General features: G+C 40.4%; 1 protein-coding gene across 2 annotated transcripts; it reads left to right on the top strand.

Annotated features, from left to right (window-relative positions):
- Positions 1 to 391: 391 nt before the first annotated feature.
- PRL (prolactin) lies at positions 392 to 9,838 on the top strand. 2 transcript variants are annotated; one of them, XM_040967686.1, is made up of 5 exons: positions 392 to 419; positions 4,208 to 4,383; positions 5,891 to 5,998; positions 7,849 to 8,028; positions 9,647 to 9,838. In XM_040967686.1, the coding sequence occupies exons 1-5, from the start codon at positions 392 to 394 to the stop codon at positions 9,836 to 9,838; spliced, it is 684 nt and encodes a 227-aa protein (XP_040823620.1). The 2 variants fall into 2 exon arrangements, with proteins under 2 accessions (XP_040823620.1, XP_040823619.1); XM_040967685.1 differs by lacking the exon at positions 392 to 419 and adding an exon at positions 1,573 to 1,600.
- Positions 9,839 to 20,599: the final 10,761 nt, after the last annotated feature.

Below are 20,599 nucleotides of genomic sequence, written 5' to 3'. Positions count from 1 at the left end.
CCTTGTTTGTCTTAGACATGGGAGTATATCCACGTTTCTTAAATAATTCATTTCCCGTCATTCCTGACATCCCTCCTCACACCTCACAAAGCAGCAATCACTCCCACATCTAATTGACTACAGATGACTGCGTTTGTCTATACGCTTTACATTTCATCTCTCCAACTCTCTGTTTTGAATGTATGAACTGGGCAAAACCCAGGATTTGTGAAAATTCATATGCTAAAAAACTATGCATGAAATTTAAATTTTTCTTGTATCAAAATAAACCTTTCTGGGCCAATGCTGTGGCACAACACATTTAGCTGTCACCTGCAAAAGTCGCATCCCATGCAAGTGCCAGTTTAAGCCCTGACTGCTGCATTTCCTATCCTGTTTCCTGCTAATGTGCATGGAAAATACTAGTGGGGCCCAGCGCGGTGGCGCAAGTGGTTAAAGGTCCTCGCCTTGCACGCCCGGGATCACATATGGGTGCCAATTCTATCCCGGTGACCCCACTTCCTTTCCAGCTCCCTGCCCGTGGCCCGGGAAAGCAGTCCAGGACGGCCCAAAGCTTTGGGACCCTGCACCTGTGTGGGAGACCTGGAAGAGGCTCCTGGCTTCGGATCGGCATAGTATCGGCCCGTTGCGCTCACTTGGGGAGTGAATCATCAGAAGGAAGATCTTCCTCTCTGTCTTTCCTCTCTGTATATCCGCCTTTCCAATAAAAAAATAATAAAATAAATCTTTAAAAAAAAAAAAGAAAAAGAAAATACTAGAGGGTGGAAGATCTCTCTCTATCTCTCGCTATTTATATGAGTGCATATGTGTGTGTGCAAATTCTCTCTCTCTCTACACACACACATATATGTTTGTCCCTCTAATTCTATCTTTCAAATTACAAGAAATAACAAATTTAACTTTAATTCACTTTGCCATAAACTTTTGGAAATACTTTATGTGTTAGCATAAACAGACATACTTACACTTTATGAAACAAAATGTTATACAGATGTGTGATTTGAAAGCACTAAACAGAAAAGGTGGAAAACAAGATGAAAATTTATTGAGAGTGCAATAGGAAATTGAAAAATTCGACTTTTCCCATATTATTCTATATCTCCTGGTATTTAGTGCATACATTTTGAAGTGTTTACTTACAATCTTGAATTAGAACATTACTCTTTGATAAAATATGAAATGACAGCCTAGGTAAAATATAAAGCTCCTTAGGCAGACACTGCAGAGGAATAAATGACTTCAAAAGTTTGACATGCCTGTAAACCCAACCAGTCTCCACATCTCGCCTTGATCATTTCTCTCATTTCCTTTTGGTCTAATTAATCAAAATCCCCTCATTTCTGGTCATTCTGTCTTCCTGAATATGAATAAGAAATTAAATACCATTTGATGTTTGAAATTATGGGTGTAATCTCAATGACGGAAATGGATGGCCAGGGAAAGGAAAAGAGTGCCTGATTAAATATATTCATTAAGATGCCAAAGGTTTATAAAGCCAATGGGTGTGAATGAGAAAACCGCAGGATTCCAGACCTTCCCTGGAGAGGTGTGCTCCCTGTGGACACCACTACCATGGACAGCAAGTGGACATTGAGGAAAGGTATGTACAACTCTCCAGAGTTACAAACTGCATCAATGATCTAGTGGGAGGACGGGGAAATTGATGTGAAGTTTTAGCTAATTCCATGAAGTTTTAACTTTACAGAGCTTAGAAGAACTACCTATTCATGACTCCAGAAGCCAATTACAAGGCACAATTTAACAGCACTTTGTAAATGGGGGGGAGGGGTGGGGCGGAATCTACCTTTGGCCAAAGTCTCTAACAATGTGTAGAAGTTTGGGGTTGTTCTTACTTTTGCTGGGAGAGCCAGGGGCAGTGTGCTGCCGATGTCTGCTGGATAGGACTTAGGGACGCTGCTAATTAGCATGCAATGTGCAGGACTGCACCTACAGGAATACCAACGAGGTTGAGTATAAGAACGTGGATGAGAATGAGATTAAAAGAACCTATGATTGCAAGTTCTCACAATTCTACACGGCAGAAACTGACATTTTCTGGTTACCCAGGTCTCTAGACTACATTGGGCCAACTTAAATCAAAGCGATGATAACTCAATTCTGAAGCTGTAATGTCAAGATGATAGCAGAATTGTGCCCTATATTAGTCATGTTGTTCAAGCCGAATACCATTTCAAAAGGAAAAATAGGCTAGTTAATAACTAAATGACTTGACTTTCTTGGTGATATTTGAAAGAAAAATAAATTAGTTATAACCATAAAATTTGTTTTATGAAATGAATAACAAAAACATTTGTCTATTTTATCTCATCTGAGACTGTGAACAGTCCATAGAAGATAAAAGGGCACGGGAATACATAAAGAACATGTATCCAGTTGTGAATTTCTTATAGTCAGTGCTACAACTTCTCTATCTGCAAAGAACATTTAATCTGTAGATAAAATATCCATTTAGCTACATTCCACGGCTACACCATGTCTGAATCTTTTAGAAATGTCTGTAATATGAATCAGCTTGCAACCTTAACACATTTTATGTTTGCAGCTAAAACTCTGCTTATAGTGTATAATAAATAGATAGAAGATATTCAGGTTCTAGTAATTTTTCACACATAAATCTTTAGGATTTGCTTAATTTTGGAAATATCCAACTCTTTTATCACAAGTTCTGTGGTATTTTGTTTTCTGACAAACACATGTTCACATCATGTATTTTGGAGTAGTGTCATTAAAGTAAAACAGGCAAGTTTAATTTGGAAATTGTGTGTTTCTTTCCCTTGGAAAACATTAAGATCCTGATATGCTAAAGGTCTATAACCTTAATCATCTAAGATGGCAGATTGATGAGAAGACTATCTTTGAATAGGAATTTTATAGATCGGGCAGGAAAAGTGCATTGGGTGGGGCTTCTTGGGATGTCTTCCATCTGTCATTGAAAGCCAGGAGCTGTTCTTTGCCAGAGCCCCTGCGAAAACCGAGCTGCCTGGGCTGCCGAGGTGTTCCCTCCTATGCAGACGCAGCCTGAGAGTCCACAGGTGTGTGTGATGCGACAAGGTGAAACGCAAAGATCAAAGCACTGACATTGTGTCTCCTTCAGCTGCTGATAATAGGACTAGGGGGAAATCACTCGACCTATCTTAGCTGTCTGTTTCATCAGAATAATTTGATGATAATTATGATGTCTAATCCATCTCACATGGCTACCGTGAAGCTCAAACTTAGGCAGGAGAAGGGACGGAAATGTGAAGCTTTTGGCCAAGTGTCAAGCAAAGGATTGAAGTTATTCTAGAGAGATAGCAGAGCCAAGCTACAGAATCATTTTTATATTAGAATTCTCTTCATGCTCACTATTAGCAATCAAGCAACAACGGATTTATTCTTATCAGGTATGAAGATTAAGACAAACAGATCAGCTGTTGACATCACTTTGGCGTCCAAAACACAAACCTCAGATCACACTGAGTTTAAAAATGACAAATTCCTGGAAAGTCCAACTACCAAACATCTGCAGAAATTCCTAAGACATGAAACTGTCTTGAAAGAATGACTCAGACACCCTGGCTCAAAATTAACTTCCATTCCAAATGTATGCAAGGTATAGATGCACTTCTGGGTGTAATAGAAAAATGCAAGGAGTCACTGCACTTCTCAAACTACATATGTATTCAAACATAATTACCTCTATGAATTTATACACAGAATGTTCCGAGAGCTCCCCGCCTGTGGCTATTACGGTGCCATGCAGGGCAGCAGGAAGAAGCAAGGCTTCTCTCAATAGGCTCACTTTTTTTTTTTTAAAGATTTATTTTTATTATTTTTTTCATTGGAAAGGCAGATATACAGAGAGGAGAGACAGAGAGGAAGATCTTCCATCCGATGATTCACTCCCCAAGTGAGCGCAACGGGCCGATACTATGCCAATCCGAAGCCAGGAGCCTCTTCCGGGTCTCCCACGCGGGTGCAGGGTCCCAAAGCCTTGGGCCGTCCTCGACTGCTTTCCCAGGCCACAGGCAGGGAGCTGGAAGGGAAGAGGGGCTGCCGGGATTAGAACCGGCGCCCATATGTGATCCCGGGCGTGCAAGGCGAGGACCTTCAACCACTTGCGCCACCACGCCGGGCCCAATAGGCTCACTTTTGACAGCCTCACGGAACAGATCATCTCTGATGCCTTGTGTTTCTATTTAAGCAGGGTCACTCCTGCTCCTGCTGCTGTTGAACTTCCTCCTGTGCAAGGGAGCAGCCTCCCTGCCCATCTGTCCCAATGGAGCCGCCAACTGCCAGGTGTCTCTACGGGATCTGTTTGAGCGTGCGGTCATCCTGTCTCACTATATCCACAACCTCTCCTCAGAGATGTTCAATGAATTTGTAAGTACCGCATTTACTTGCTTCGAAAGCCTTCATGCAGATCAGTGGGCCATTCATGCTTTATTTTTACATTTTTAATTGACACAAACAATGGTACGCATTTATGGGGCAGTCTGGAGTTTCTATATACACGTATGTTGTCTAATGTCCAATTGGAATACCTACACCCATCTCCCGTGTACTGACTGGGAAAGATCGGGAGCCAAATTTCAAATAGGACACTCTCCTAGATTAAGGAAAGGGTGAGCTACAGATTATGGAACTAAAAGAGACAGGTGCTTGAATGCTCTAACAATTGTCAAGTAACATTCAAGCTTAAAAACATTGATTTACTTTATTTTAAACATCTGGTGTGAAGCACTTTTAGATGATGTCGAGAAGAAAGGATGTTACTTTCTCATTCTTACAATGGTTCACCAGATAACCAATAAATGAAGGTTCACTAAAGTGTGCTGCACGGATTGGATAGAATTAAACTAAAATGAATTCGTGCCATGGGGAAAAAAAAGGTTTTTAAAAAACCCCTAAGTGCTACAAATGATTCTTCTAACATTTCTACTTTATAGACTTATAATTACAGGGGAAGGCTGATTAGATTTGGAAACAGGTACTCCCTTCCTGAGTAAAGTACTCTGAAAGCTGAATGTTAACTCTCCCAGGTCAGTCAAAACCAAGGATCAGACAATAGATCAGAGCTGCGAGAAATCAAAGGACATCCAGAGAAAATGCAGCTCAGTGTTGCTAACCAGTGTGTCTTCATCCATCTTCATAAACTCCTGTCCATTCCCTAGCTTTTCTTTTACCCTCCGTTTCTGTCTGCCCGTCTTCTGTCCTCCACTTCTTCTCAGCAATTGCTTGGAACCTTCATACTTTTCCTCTGGCAATGTTTAGCTTTTTCTCTGCTCAATCATTTCCAACCATTTCTTAATGTTCCCTAAAATTTGATGCCCTTTGTTTCTGATTTACTGTATCACAACCAATAAAATTGTATCCTGAATCAATGATGAACCTGGTAAAACACACATGTGGGAATTCAGAGGTTATTCAAAGAGTTTAGAATGTTATAATGTCTATTAGGAAAGCATATCAGTTTGAATTCACAGTAAATAAGATGTAATAGACAAATATAGAATATACACTGTGGCATTTGGCCCAAATACTAGAAAAAGATGATGCTTAATGATGAGACATGCTATCTTTAGTATTTGCTTTCCAAATAGTAATTTGTAGGAAGGATGAAAAGAAGGTCAATGCTATAGGGAATCATGGAGAAAGGAAAAGGTTGGGAATTTAGAAAAGTTGCATGGGAAAATTTATAGACTTAAAGAAATAATGGGGGGGAAAAGCAGAAAGGAGGAATACTTCCTTAACTCCTCAGTCTTTTTATAAAGTCTGCATTAAAAAAAAAAAGCTTGGCATCTCTCACATGTATTAATATTTTGGTAATGGAATGCCTGGTTCAGTGCCCAAACAACTTTATCAAGTGACTGTTCTTCATCCTGTCCAGGATAAACGGTATGCCCAGGGCAGAGGGTTCATCACCAAAGCCATCAACAGCTGTCACACTTCATCCCTCCCAACACCGGAAGACAAGGAGCAAGCCCAACAGATTCACGTGAGTCTTTTTTGCCACAACAGTAAGCCAGTACAGTGGGACTACCATGCTGTCATTATTAGAGGGACAGGAGCAAGTAATGATATCCACACAGCAGAGAATAGCCACAGAAGGGTAACAACAAAAACCACACCACTGATAAACAGTAAGTAAAATTCAACGCTCATTAAAATTGGTTGTGGCCCACTCCACAACACCTTCCTAAGTTTCCTAGGTAGATGGCATTATGCTACTCAATGCCTTGCACTTAGGATCATATACATGACACAGAGAGTTTGAACCAGATTAGACATCCATGCAGATGTAAGAAATGCAAATACCACCTTTGTTATCACACGTGGCTAGGGACTCCTGCTTTGGCAGCATTTGACATGTCTGCCTGCTGAAAAATTCTAGTCAACTCTTGTTTCTTTAATTTCTCTGATATGCACGCCTTCAATCTTTGGCTCTTTTGCCCTCTCCCAAGGCTTAATTAAAAGTTACCCCACTAGGCAGTTCCTAAAACTATATTATATTATGCTTCCTGTAGCTGCAACTATTGCCTTTATTCTGATGACAGCAAATCTGCATGTCAAGCCCTAACCAGGAATCCAGCATTTGTACTGTTATAACCTCTTGCTACAGATACCACACTGTAAACAAAATCGTAACACAATTCAACATAAACATCTCTGTATACACAACCTGTTTGCCCTGCACAATTTTACTTGTGGCACTGCACTAACACTCTACCTCCTAGGCAAACTAATATCAATTATGATCATTTGACTAGGAGGAGGAGGAGGGACAATATTTGTTGAGGGCTACCACCTTGCCAGACATTTCCTAAAGCATATTATGTACATCAGTGTATCTAAAACCTCACAGGACCACCACCTCACAAGGTTCTGTCACGGCATGTACTGAAACAAGGAACAGAGCTCAGCACAGTTATATCATTTACATGTGAGACGTGAATGTGGGATTCATTCAACCCAAAGCCCTTACACATAATGGTGATGCCAGTGTTTCCAGCCAAAGGTGCTACCATTCAGTGTTCCAATTTTAGTAAATGTGCTGCCAAAGCAAGCACTCCATTCAGTGCTAATACCTCTGTTCTTTCACATGCTTGTATATGTTTTCATTACAACATCTACTTATTTTTTTTCCTCTACTCATTTTTATTACCACGCAGTATTTTTAACTCACAACTAAGTGCTCATAGAAGATCTTGGTAGAGCCTAAACTGGAGGTCAACACTGCAGCATGCAGTCCATGGATGCTGCCATAATGACAGTTTTACAACATCACCTTCACTAGTGCACACCAGCCAACTAGCCTAACCCAGCCAAGCTGTCTGCTCTGCTGGCAGCAGGGGTACACTGAGGAAAGTCTGGTTGTGCATGTCACAACTCCTTTATTACCCCTTTCTTCTATTATCCAAAAATTAAGCTGCAACTCTCAGGTGAAATTATTAATGAACAGTCTGATTCCTCACTTTGGATTATATACTTAGCTGAAAGGGATTCGACTCCTTGTCATGGACACATACGGAATCTGTCTTTCCCAAATTAGTCTCATAGATACCTGCTGAGTTCAGACAAACTTTACTTTCTCCACAGGGAACAAACAAAGCAATCAACTTTAAAGGTCTCATTGGGTGGGTGATAAACACATCCTTCAGTTTATAAATCCAAAGTGTTTAGCCAAAGTAGCTAAAGAAGTTTGGTTGGTTGAATTTCAGCAAGGTGTAATTTAGTAGTTTAGATTTTGTATTCTACAACCTCGATCATATTCACTTAGGAAATTCAAACGTAAATTTCTAGAGTGCTTAGCTTCTTTTCATGTGATTGTTCCCTATGGTGGCTTAGCATGAAGACCTTCTGCGCGTGGTCCTGCGAGTGCTGCGCTCCTGGAACACCCCCCTGTATCACCTCGTCTCAGAAGTGCGAGGCATGCAAGAAGCTCCTGACACCATCCTGTCTAAGGCTGTGGAGATTGAGGAACAAAACAGGCGACTTCTCGAGGGCATGGAGAAGATAGTGGGCCAGGTGAGCAGTTTCCTGCCACGTCTTCCACCTGTTAAAGAAACAGGTGACCTCTGTGGGAGCAATTAGCTTTCAAATACCTCACTTGGCCATAATGAAATTAAAGCATTCTCTCTTCTAGACTTGTATTAAACAAACGCCTTGAAAAAAAAGCTTTCTTCCAAGTGTACTAAGACAAGGCCATACAAATGGGGATCAGATTCTTAATCTTTTCCCACACCAGAGTATGAGTGTGGGAAAAGGTAAAAGAGAAAATCAAAACCACATTGAGAGATTTCCCTTTGCCCTCACTCTTACCTGCTGAAAGGCTTTGTCAAAGAGGGAGGAAATTGAAAAGACGAAGCCTCAGCATCAATGGTGTTTCATCAGCAATACAAATCAAGAGGTCACAGAAGAAGAGGGTATATTATTTCTAAAGTATTCCTTACTTTTTGATTTATTAAAAATCCATCCAAAATTTTGTTTTGCTTGAGGCTCCTAGATCAGAACTCCTGCATACATTTCAGTTTCCCCAAATCCTTTCTCATACTTAGATTGGATGGGATCTGCAAAACGTTATCTCCATTCAGATGGGATAATTTCAACATTAGAAAGATAACAGCTAAACTATTTTCTGAAGTTCTCAGAAATAATGCATCATCTGAAGAAAACTATATGATTACAGGAATAATAATAGAAGCAATTCTATATTTCTCTTTTTTGTGTACATGTTATCATGTGTCATTTTTGTCATTTTCATGAGAGAAGAGTATATCCAACACAAATACAAAGCACATTTTAACCCCAGAAATGTATGAAATAAACACCTTGATTTTCAAGTGATTTTCTTCATTACCCTGAGGCTACTCTTTGAGATCACTTATTTGCTTTGTAATATCTCATTTTCTATTCCTTTTCTCCTACCACTTATTCTTCTTGTATAACTGTAGTTCACACAAGAAATTTTGTCTTATGGCTCCAGTATATCAAAATATAAAAAAGTAAGGTCTATAAAGCTAGGCAATAAATATAAATTCTAATAGATACTTCCAGATTTTAAAATAATCCATATCCTGTAGGAGAAAAGGGGAACAGATCAAGATCCCAAATTTCTTCCTAGAGTTCTGCAAACTAGCCACACGCATAAAATTACCAAGACATGCACCCGGTCTCTGGGAATGCTCAGCTTGCGAAGGCTGATGGCCTGCGAGGACAGCATGCTGCTCCCTGTGTCATGCTGCTGCCCATCTCTTCCCTGTCAGTCATGCTCCAGCCCTCACACTGCACAGAAGGCTTGCCGCAAGCTCCTCCTTCTCACAGGTCCTTTCCCCAGCCACCCCGCCCTCAAAGGCCTTCAAAGCAAGCAGCTGTTCCTCAGACTTTAGAGGTATCCATCCTGGGTGGAATAACAGGTGATCCCACACATTTTGAAAAGCATACGCATGTGTCCTGCTTCTACTTTTTAGGCTTCTGATAGATTCCTGTGCGCTAGCACAGATACAGCAACATCCATGCTTTTGGTTAAGGTTTTTACATTCCCACCTCTTCCCAATTCTTAACTGGATAATCAGAACAAACAAGGCTATACAAATACTAATGATTATGAGTAACAGGTCACATTTTGTGTGTGATGTGAGACTAGGTTCATCCTGGAATCAAAGAAAATGAGATCTACTCCGTCTGGTCGGGACTGCCCTCCCTGCAAATGGCTGATGAAGATGCCCGCCTTTTTGCTTTTTACAACCTGCTCCACTGCCTACGCAGAGATTCCCATAAGATCGACAACTATCTCAAACTCCTGAAGTGCCGAATCATCTATGACAGCAACTGCTGAGCTGCATCAATTCCATTTATGAAATAATTTTCAGCCATCCCATGGCAAGCTTCTTCTAGTTTTATACCTTTTTAGTGTATGCTGGGGTGTGTGGGATCTTCTTTTAAAAAAAAAATAAAAGCCAAATCTAAAGGTATCAAAATCTAAAAAGCCACTTTGTCCAAGTTTCTTCTCTACATTTTTAAAGAAAGTTCATTGCTACTAAGACGTTCCTATCAAAACCTGTCACAAATAATAGAAGTTATCATTGTACAAAAGACAACAGCTTGTTTTGGAATCGTGGTAAACTTCTGTGGGTCAGGTTATCAGAATTAAAAAGTAAGATGACTTTGAAGCAAGCTAACACTATCACAAAGAAGACTGGAGTTTTCAGGATCCTCTATGACAGCCAGTTGTATTCTAAACATCGATTTTCCTGATGCTTTGACACACAATGAAAATTCTGCAGAACTGAAAATGCTCACAGATAACATGAGGTTTACTGAATAATCTGAAACTCCTTAGGACACACATGAATCAGCATGGATGATCTCTACTGGCTGATTTCAACCATGGTCTATCAGTTCCCTCTTCCTTAGCATCACGTTGGACACACTGCATAAGATCTACTCACTCTGAGTTGAACAAGTCCAGTCCACGTAAAGCTCAAGTCCATTAAAATAATGAAATTATTTAATTACTACTTAATCTACTATGGTTGCTCCCCAGGGTATCTTAGGGAGTCCCACAAGCAGACAAGTTCAGTTTCTGTCATGGAGATTTTCTTCCCCCTTCCTCTGCTGGATCTCTACTCCTCTGGCTATGTCGGACTGGGAGAGAAGATTAGGAAAGGTGGAAGAATTCTAACATCGCTGACTTATGTGATGCTACTGCGGTGTCTTGTTGCTGACAGGGACTAACCTCGAGCCCCTCTGAGTGACAGGTGCTTCCCTTTGGGGGCAACCTTTTGACTTTAAAGGACATGCATCATGGCGATGCTTCACTAGAGAGTTCCTTTAAAGAGAGGAAGGCTCGACTTGGTTCTCCTTCCCACCCCACAGCTTTGCCATCTGCAGTATTCTCCATAGCTTTGCTGCTGCTCCTTTACTGACACCCTCTTGGAACCTAGCCTGAGCTCAGGTATCTGCCAAGTGACCCACAGGAAACTCATGTATCACAGCCACTCCAAACAGTGGAGTAGCAACAGTATTGGATCACTGCTGATGCCTTCTGCAGTCTTTATCATTTCTGCTTAGCTGCTCACATAGAATGTATCAGCAGCTGGACTCCTTTGCAAATATGCACCTGAGCGATGAGACACTATCATATCCTCCTTTTACACTCGTCAAAGTCATTTTCTCTACCAACAACAATCTCAGAGAATCAGTTTCACAAACATTCCCTAGTAGGTCACTGGATTACATAACCACCTCATTAAATACTTCATCTCTATGTACTGAGTCTAGAGAGAGGAGCACTGGTGTCAAGTGCCTTCAAAGAGCCTGAATAAGGCTGGTCTCATCATCTGCTCACCACTGATGGCAGTGCCACGGCCAAGCAGCAACATTCAGGCTTTTATAAGGATTCTACACAACAGACAAGGGAAAACAGACTATCCAATAATCCACAGACATGAAATGAAATGGTGAGTGAGTGGATTGAAGAGAAAGAAGAGGAGCAGGGAAGGAAGGAAGGGTGGAAAGACAAGAAGAGGGAAAGCTGGGTCATGAAGGGTAAGATGCCATCAGAATCTCTGACTTGGTGAACACTGAAAGTTAGCTTGATTCTTATATCCTAAAAGAAAATTCCATCCCATGCTCTCTCTTCGTGTTCCTTTTGTCTTTGATCAGAAATATGCTTTGACATTCCCAAAAGAATTGTCACTTCCAGAGATAAGCAGAACCTGGTGTTTCTTCTGATCAAAATTCAAGGCAAGTTCAACTCTTTTAAGGAAAACCTCTCATACTTGCAGGAACATCACTCTATAAAACTTATTTATTTTCTTACTGCCAGGGTTATTTTTATCTAAATACTGTTCTTGCCTATAACTGCAATGATTCAAACATTTAAGAATTCAAAAGAATTACTTTTGCACCAGAACAATGCATCAAATCCACCATTTCCTGCTGAATGCATGTAAAATGCTAGCTCCCTTGCATCTTAGTCTTCTTGTAAAAGGCAAGAAAGTAAAAGGAAGGCTTATATATAGTTTATTTGTCAGTAATTTATCACTGAAAACACCTAATTCCATTGCCCTGCATTTAACTTCCTTCCCATCAATGTCCAAATAGCTTCAACAGGTTTGATGTGTTTATCAGAACTGAAAGCCCACAATAAATGTACAATGCAATTGTATAAAACATAAACTTATCACCAACTCACAGTTTCACATACACGATATTCTATATGTTCTTATATAGTATTCCAAATACAGAGGAACTTCTGGTAGCCTCTGAGGGTTTATACTAGACCGGGACACATAAGCTGAATACACTCTTTTCATACAAAGCTTGCTATAATCATAAACGTTCTGCAGTCATTATGGAGTATCACGAAAGAGGACATCCTCGAGTATGTAACAAGCACTCCCTTCCAGCCAGAGAAAGGCTTTTCTCCTTCTTCTCTGATGGATGTTCATGCAGGATTTTATTAGAAAAATTAGTCCTACTAAGAATAACAGGGATCATTTTAAAACAGAAATTTTTTTAAAAATCACAGAAAGTCTTTCATCTCATGGGTTAGCAAATCACACATCATGATTACTAGAAGGCCTAAAAGAGCAGGAAAATTCTCCACTCCCAGGAACTGACTCTCCAGTAGCAGAGAAAGGGTAAGAAAGTATACATATTATAGAACTTAATATATACAGAGGGAAAGCAGTCATTATAACAGACAACACTACACCAAGCACTTCAGCCAGTGGAAGGACAACTAGGTGACATCCGGGTGACAGTACAAGCAGGTATTTCTGGAGTGGCCTGATGATGACAATATTTTTAAGGAATGATGGGACCCAGCAGGCAAAACTCCAAAAACAGCTTATAAGCAAATCAACTTAGAATTGTCTTATAGGAATAGCTATGGCCTACATCCTAAGCAAATGAACTGAGATGCTAATCCCCATATAGTATGATAAGCTATGAATAAATAACAAAATTTGGTCCAAACATAGGAAATAATCATCTTTTAGCAGGCTCTTTATAACTCTTTATTGTATACTGCATATATTACTGTAGGGCTTAAAAGGAGAAAACTCTAATAAGGACCATTTCTGAACAGTGGAACGGTATTTGAGTCATTAAAAAGCCTGCACACATTTGAACAGGCAATAGAAAATCAGCCAATTCTAGTGTAAGAGAACTCTGCCCAAAATCAGAAAAATGAAATTTCAGGCTGGTTTTGCAATTGTGAGACTACAGCCAGGCAGAGAAACAAAAGAGATTCAGAAACAAGCTAATATAATATTATAAACCTCTAAAAGAAAATCAACAGGGACTCTGCCAAGAAGAATAAAGGAGATAGTGTCTTCAATGAATGCATGGTAAACACACATAAGAAAAACGTGATGAATTTCAAATTTTTTCCTCCAAAATAAATATCTTTCCAGCCAATCTTCCACAAATTCTTCAAAGCGATCCTTCCAACAGAAACATCAACAGGCCTCGATAAACAGAACAAGTGCACAAAAGCATGACACTTAAAAACTTGAGCTCACAGAAGTAAACGAATGCTGGGAAACCTGCAAAGACGCAAGGGAAACTTCAGGTTTTGTCCAAATGCACAAAACTTTGCTTTCCTACATTTTATTAACCGTGTGTCTGAAATCATCAAAAATGTTATTACTTAGGCAAGTCCCAGAAATGAGCAGATTTAATGCTTCTCTGCTGGGCAGAATAACAAATAAGAGCAAGAGATTCACACTTCCCGACAATAACAAGCTGTAAATTACTGTCTCCTTCAACATTTAGATAAGAACTAAATTGTAAAGCGTGGTAGATTAGTAAAAATTAAATTGAGTGATCCATTTCTTTTCAGGGCCAATCCTAATTAAACCAAGCTAAAGCAGGACTCTCCTTCAACTTCTTTGCACTTTTTCCAAACATTTCTTACTATTCTAATTCTATTCCTTTCTTTTTACTTCTGTCTTACTCTGAGAAGGTAGTCGGTGATATGACAAATCACCTAAGTTTTAAATTCCACTTCTATAATAATATCATGTTTAGAGATTCTTGAAAGTAAACAGCTTTCTCCTGCCAAAATAATTTTTTTTAAAGTCAGAATCACCAATGGATAGATCAGTCTTCCATCCTCTGGTTCACTCCCCAAGTGGCCCCAACTTTCAAATCTGGGCTGGTAAAAAGTCAGGAGCCAGGAGCTTCTTTCAGATCTCCCACATGCGTGCAGGGGCCCAAGGCTTTGGGCCACACACCCCTGCTTTCTCCGGCTATTAGTTGGGAGCACGGTGGAAAGCGGAGCAGCTAGGACTCAAACCAGGAGCCTTAAGGGATGACAGCACCACAGGTGGGGATGGCCTGACACACCACTGGCAAGATAAGAAAAACCTTAACAGTGGAAAGACTCCCAGGCAGTAGCTCTCCACAGCCAAGTGGAACTCAAATACTTAAAAACATTTTGTGCTTACCATAATCTATGTGAGTTTAACTGATAAAGACAGATGAGAAAATGAAAGAAAATTTTTTTAAAAATGCTTGAATGGCATGTCAACTTGATGGGAAGCAGGTGAGCCTGATCAGGGATAGCTTCCCAGGTGAAGGTGCCGTGGGAATTGGTACTGAGCGCTTCGTACAACTCAAGGGTTGGAAACACGGAGTCCCTGGGGCAGGTCTCTGGTGCAGCAGTGAAGACCCTGCTTGGGCTGTCCACACCTTGCACAGGAATATCTGGCTTTGAATTCCAGCCTTGGTTCCAACTTTTTGTCTTTGTGTACCCTGGGAGGCGGCAGCTTTGGCTCAAACAGTGACTCACTGCCACCATATGGGAAATTCAGACTGGATTTGGGTTCCTGGCTTCAGTTCAGCCTGGCTCATTTGCTCTTTTGAGGAATGAATCAGCTGATGCAATATTTCTCTCTCTCTTTCCCTCCCTCCTCTTTCGCTGTCTCTAATAAATGTGTAGATTTTACAAATAAAAATGAGTCTTTGAGTCTAAGACTCACTCATCTCAATCATATCAAGTCCAAAAGGTATTACTGAGATAATTATATTTGGGGTTATAACAACAAATCAACAAACATCAGTGTTTTGAGGATATATTCTATTGATATTTTGGATTTGATAACATCTCCAAATGTAGTTAATATTTATGCAGAGAAAGTGAACAGAATTTTTATATCTTTTGTAATATTTCTTATGGAACCAATTAATGGCATTGGCTACTAAAAACTACTTTATTTCAAACTATGTAGGCCACCCCAAGACTCTGGTATTGGTGAATTAAAAAAATACTTAACTAATTCTCACTTTGCTCAGGCATTGTTAGGAGTGAAGGTGGTGGTTTACGTCAATGAGCAAAACCAGACACCTGATCACAAGGCACTTACACTCTAGATGAGAGAAGACAGACAACAGGCAATGAACATCAGTGCAGGATCACTGTGTAGCACAGTATCAGCTAAAAGCAGCAGATGGGGTAAGGAGCTTAGAGGGTACAGCCCAGTTTGGAACCCACCAAGAGCAGTAGTAGCCAGTAGTCCTCTGAGAAATTGTTGCCAATCGTGTTCTCTTGCATCCAAGATTCAAGCTCTAGCTTTGTCATGCAAATCTTTTTTAAAAGATTAATTTATTTTTACTGGAAAGGCAGATTTTACAAAAAGAAGGAGAGATATGGAGAAAGATCTTCTATCTGCTGGCTTACTCCCCAAGTGGCCACAATAGCCGGTTCTAAGCTGATCTGAAACCAGAAGCCAGGGGCTTCCTCCAGGTCTCCTACATGGCTGCATGGTCCCAAGCCTTTGGACCATTCCCACTGCTTTCCCAGGTCACAAGCAACAAGCTGGATGCAAAGTGAGCAGCCAGGACATAAACCAACACTCATATGGAATCTTAGACTTGAAGGCGAAGCCACTGTGTTGATCCCCAAACATATTTGTACAACATGAAAAACATTTCTTTTTCTGGGGGCTCTAAGACTCATCCCAGGATGAGTGTTCTGAACATTCTTTTATCACTAGAACTGAAAGATTCTATCAATTGTGAACCTTAAAATAATTCTAACACTAATCTTCAAACCATGTTAATTTCACCTCATCTTATATGTGACCAAAAATATAATTTAAAACTATTATACGTATTATGGTACTAAAATACAGAATGTCTTTTAAAATGTTCACAAAATATAAATGAAAGCACACTAAGAAAGAAGCAAGTATAAATAAATATTCTAATATTTGCTTCTCAAAAGAACGAGAACACTCCCTTCTAAAGCCTCTAAACGAATAGATTCCGTATTAAATACATACTTGTATCACATTTGTTTAGCTATAATAATAAAATTATTGTATTTTACATACAACTTAAATGAAAGCTTTTACAATGCCACAAGGGACTGAGAAAAAAATTATATGCCACTATCTGTATTCATGTGGATATATAAAATTTTGTAGGCTCAATTAAGTAATCACCATTATACCTTTTATTGTTCCAGCATCAATTCCTCTACTAATGAATAATAATCCAAAATTTTTAATAAAATTCTTTGTCTTCGCAGTTTAAAACACAATAAAAGCTGAATGCAAAGCACGGCCTGCAGAGTGAATTCAATTTACTGTGACTCTCATTGCATTGTGTAGCAGATGAAAAATACAGAAGATTTACATTTGGATTACACTGAAATTACACTCAGAGAAGAAAACACACACTGTCCTCATCAGTTTCTCCTTGTCAACTAAAGATGGTCCAACAACCTCCAACTCCTCTTGCCACGGTCTGTCTCATTCTCTATTCTCCCTCTCCCCCAACACACACACATACATACACAACTTCCTTTACCTCAATGTCTTCCTTTGATTCAAAACAGAAGAAGTTGGGCTTCTGGTATAAAAAATAAGGCACAGACCGGGTCTTCTACACACACACACACACACACACACACACACACACACACACACACCATGGTGAGAAGCAATCTGGAGATCTCTGGTAACTACAAAGAAGGCGAGTCAGTTTGTGATCCATGAGTTGGAGCAGTCACACAGCAACACTCAAAAGACCAAGGTGAGCCAGGCCAAGCTGGCTCCAGATCCCCAGCAACCCAGGCCCAGAAGAAAGCCTGAACATGAAGAATTTCTTCCAACTGACCTGGAGGCCCACTCAGAAAATATGACGCAAAACAGGCACAACTGTTAAGACACTCTGGTTACCTGCCAGAGGCCCCACAGGCTGTCTGTATACTGCAGCCTTTGGCCCCGTGGGCCTGTGTGTCCCTCCAGAGGGCACCTATTAGGGGTTTCCACAAATGGCCCAGCTGGGGAAACACAGTCCTTTAAAGTGGAGAAGCACCTGGCTAAGGGAGGCTCCATGAGCCTAACATTCCCTCCCCTACAGCACAGGACATGAAAGGAGGAGCAAGAGGAGAACACAGCAACCACAGCCATAATGGCCTGCGAAGTCTTCTTCCCCTCCGGGTTCAATAGTCCCCTACTCTGCCCAAAAACCCAGGCACAGCTGGGGGCAGGGTGATTAGGCGCCACTCAAGGGCCAGGAAAACCCCTTTCTTCCTAAAGGTGTATGACTACCTTCTCTCTACTGGTCCTTGGAATTGCCTTCTGTACCTCCAAGCAGTAACAGCTAGGCTCAATGGAAACAATAACTCAATAGAATATGTAAACCTCTCAAAATGACAAAATGGGAAAGTAACACCAACCACCACCATAAGGACATTGCTACAGAGCCTAAAGTCATTTCAAAACTTTACAAATGAGAAACTGGCATGATGTACCACTGCCTGTTGTACCACTGCCTGTAATGCTGGCAACATACACGGGCACCCAACCCATTGGAGTCCTGGCTGCTCCACATCTAACCCAGCTAATGCACCTGGGAAGGTGGTGGTGGTGTAAGATAACCCAATTGTTTGGGTCCCTCTTGTCTGTGTGGTAGACCCATATGGAGTTCCAGGCTCATGGCTTCAGCCTAATTCCTGCCTAGGCCATTGCAGCCATTCAAGAGGTATGGAAAGTATCTTTTCCTCTCCATTTATCTGTCATTCCATAACTCTGCCCTGCAAATAAACAAATAAAAACCCTTTTCTTTTCAATAAAAGCTAACACAGGACTATGACAGACAACTTTATACTCACAGATTTGAAAACTCCGAAGAAACTAAGCAGTTCCTCAAAAACCATAAATTATCATAACCCAATCAAAAATAGCCAGAAAACTTTCGTAACTGCTGATAAAATTGAAGTTTGGGTGTGAAATGCCCCTCTCAAATAATTTTTGCATGCATTTACTGCAGAAGTCCACCAAACACTCAAAACATATCATGGATTTTCCATAAATTAACATGAAATTAACTTATCCAGAAGACAGAAGAGAAGGGGACACTTCTCAACTGATTGGATGAGATTGGCATTACCCTGAGATTGGCAGGCAAAACAATTATTTAGAAAGAACACTATGGATCACTCTGTCATGTGTTTGGATGCAAAAGTCCTCACTCATCCACTGACTGAACCAAGTTAAGCAACACTTAAAAACAGACTTTGTACTATTTCTGTTTCCTCTTGGTTTCAGGCACAGGGTGGCTCCAGCTACATGTTATTTCTACCCAAGAGGCTTAGGTAAGTCAGTGCTGCTGGCCACTGGTGCCCTGGTGTAAAAAGCATTGCTGCAGCAACACCTGTGATGACAGATGTACCTCAGGACAGGTCAAACCAGCTTTCAGTTTCTTTTTCCCTTGGAAGTTTATCATGTCCAGAGTTCTTATAAACACCCATCAAAGTGAATACACGCTTGTTTAGAGGATAAGCAAAAACATTTCCATAGCATAAAGTATTAGATGCACTTGCTACGGTCTAACAGCTCCTCCAGGATCACTCTTGGTCATTTTCTGCCCTGTTCAGGGACTCCTCAGGCAGATTTCAGCAAACTATACTTACCTGGCTCCCTTGGCTTCTGGCTTGTACCTGAGTATGGACAATGGTAAGCACTGGTTGTGTTGGAAAAAATCTGTAGAAAAAGAAATTGGTGCTTTTCATCCCTCCTGTGGCTTTCTTCCTACAAGGAAGTGGCCAGGCTTCTCCACCAAGTTCGCAGCTCTGGCCAGAGGACCTCTGGTGAGAGAGTGGCTGGCTACTAGATGAAGACAACTCCTCCAGGACCATTTCCCCACGTGGCTGCAAGTGGAGAGACAGTTCCCAAATGCCAAAATCATCAATATTTAAACACTACAGCAGTTACAGAATCAGGTAAAACGAATGTGAAATGATCAATGTTTCAGATATTTTTCTTTACTTTTGTGAATTTTATAGAGATTTTAGCAATATTCTTGGCATTAAAAAAGGGAGGGATCACTTAACCACATAACTGCCCAATAGAATTCATCATGTCATCTAGACAATGCCCAATTTTGGAGAGATATAAATAAATCCTAAAATAAGTGTCATTTATCTAAATTCACAGAAATAAGTGGAAAAAGTAGAAACAACCCAGCTTCCTAAATTCAGTCTAATATACAGTCTAATAAATCATTTTATCACCAAAAACTCTATTTTTTTAATCAAATACAACTTTGAGCATGCACTACTGCAAATTTCATTCACCGCATTAAACCCATGTGCCTCATAAGTTTAAACAGGTTGCAAGCACACGTGGAGTATGCTCTAGATGTTAAACTGGAATGAACCCACAAATGTCACACCTTAAGCATGCTAGAAGTAAAAATCTGTAGCTACTGATCAAAAACCTCTCATATTCTCCACGGCTACATGGAATGCAACAAATAGTTCCTTCTGGAAATCACAATAATAGAAATGGGGTAGTCCAACTATTCCTAAATTGTCCAATTAAGTTTACTCATAATTTGCAGTAGTTATATTCCTGTGCTTTCATTACCAGATAAATTCTCCTATGTGATCATTAAGGTTCAAGTGCATCCTAATTTTTGATCCATGACCAACCATCAGCCCCCACCTAGTCTACACTGTAACCAGCAATGCTCCTCCAGGCAGGTTCATGTGGCCAAACAATACATACGTCTGTCAATATTTTGGCTTGTATGTCCTCAATGTATTTTCATACTATGTTTATGTGGAAGCTAAAGTGACTTTCAGACAGCATTTGGAAATACTTCCTTCCCCTTAGGCTTTCTGCTGTATTTATAGGTAGTCCTCCAGAGCTGAAGAGACAGAAGAAAATACATTTTTTATGGCAGTCATTTTTTCCCTTTGCTCCCATTTATTTAGCTTGGAAAAGAAATGGAAAAAAAAATGAAAGAGTGATGGAATCGAACCTACTATAAACTACATCCATTTTTGGCACTCAGCAAACCTATGCACTGCCTTTGCACTGGTGGGGGACAAACTGTTTCCATTTGGTTTTTGCTTAGGCTAGGGGTTCATGTGACATATTTCTCTAGAACGACATCAACAGGCCCAAGGACAAGAGAGAGGATAAAGCAGATGCCAGCAGCAAGGTGAACTCACACTGACCAGCTAACATTGCTGTAATTTTTCAGCCTTTTTTTTTTTACAAGTCTAAGCTTACCTTGAAGAAATCTCATAGGTTTCCAAATCCCATGTACCAGCCCAGGGTGAAAAGCAAGG

The sequence above is a fragment of the Ochotona curzoniae genome, unplaced genomic scaffold (assembly GCF_017591425.1).
Source record: "Ochotona curzoniae isolate NIBS_2020 unplaced genomic scaffold, NIBS_Ocur_1.0 scaffold_461, whole genome shotgun sequence".
NCBI classification, from domain to species: Eukaryota; Metazoa; Chordata; class Mammalia; order Lagomorpha; family Ochotonidae; genus Ochotona; species Ochotona curzoniae.
The sequence above is the reverse complement of the archived record's forward strand: the minus strand, read 5'-3'. Positions and strand labels throughout refer to the sequence as shown.

Bases quoted from the DNA above. Each gene is read 5' to 3' on its own strand.
- PRL (XM_040967686.1), top strand. From the start codon at position 392: ATGGAAAATACTAGTGGGGCCCAGCGCG. The intron at 420-4,207 runs GTGGCGCAAGTG...CTATTTAAGCAG, and splicing joins TACTAGTGGGGCCCAGCGCG to GGTCACTCCTGCTCCTGCTG. The intron at 8,029-9,646 runs GTGAGCAGTTTC...ATGTGAGACTAG, and splicing joins TGGAGAAGATAGTGGGCCAG to GTTCATCCTGGAATCAAAGA.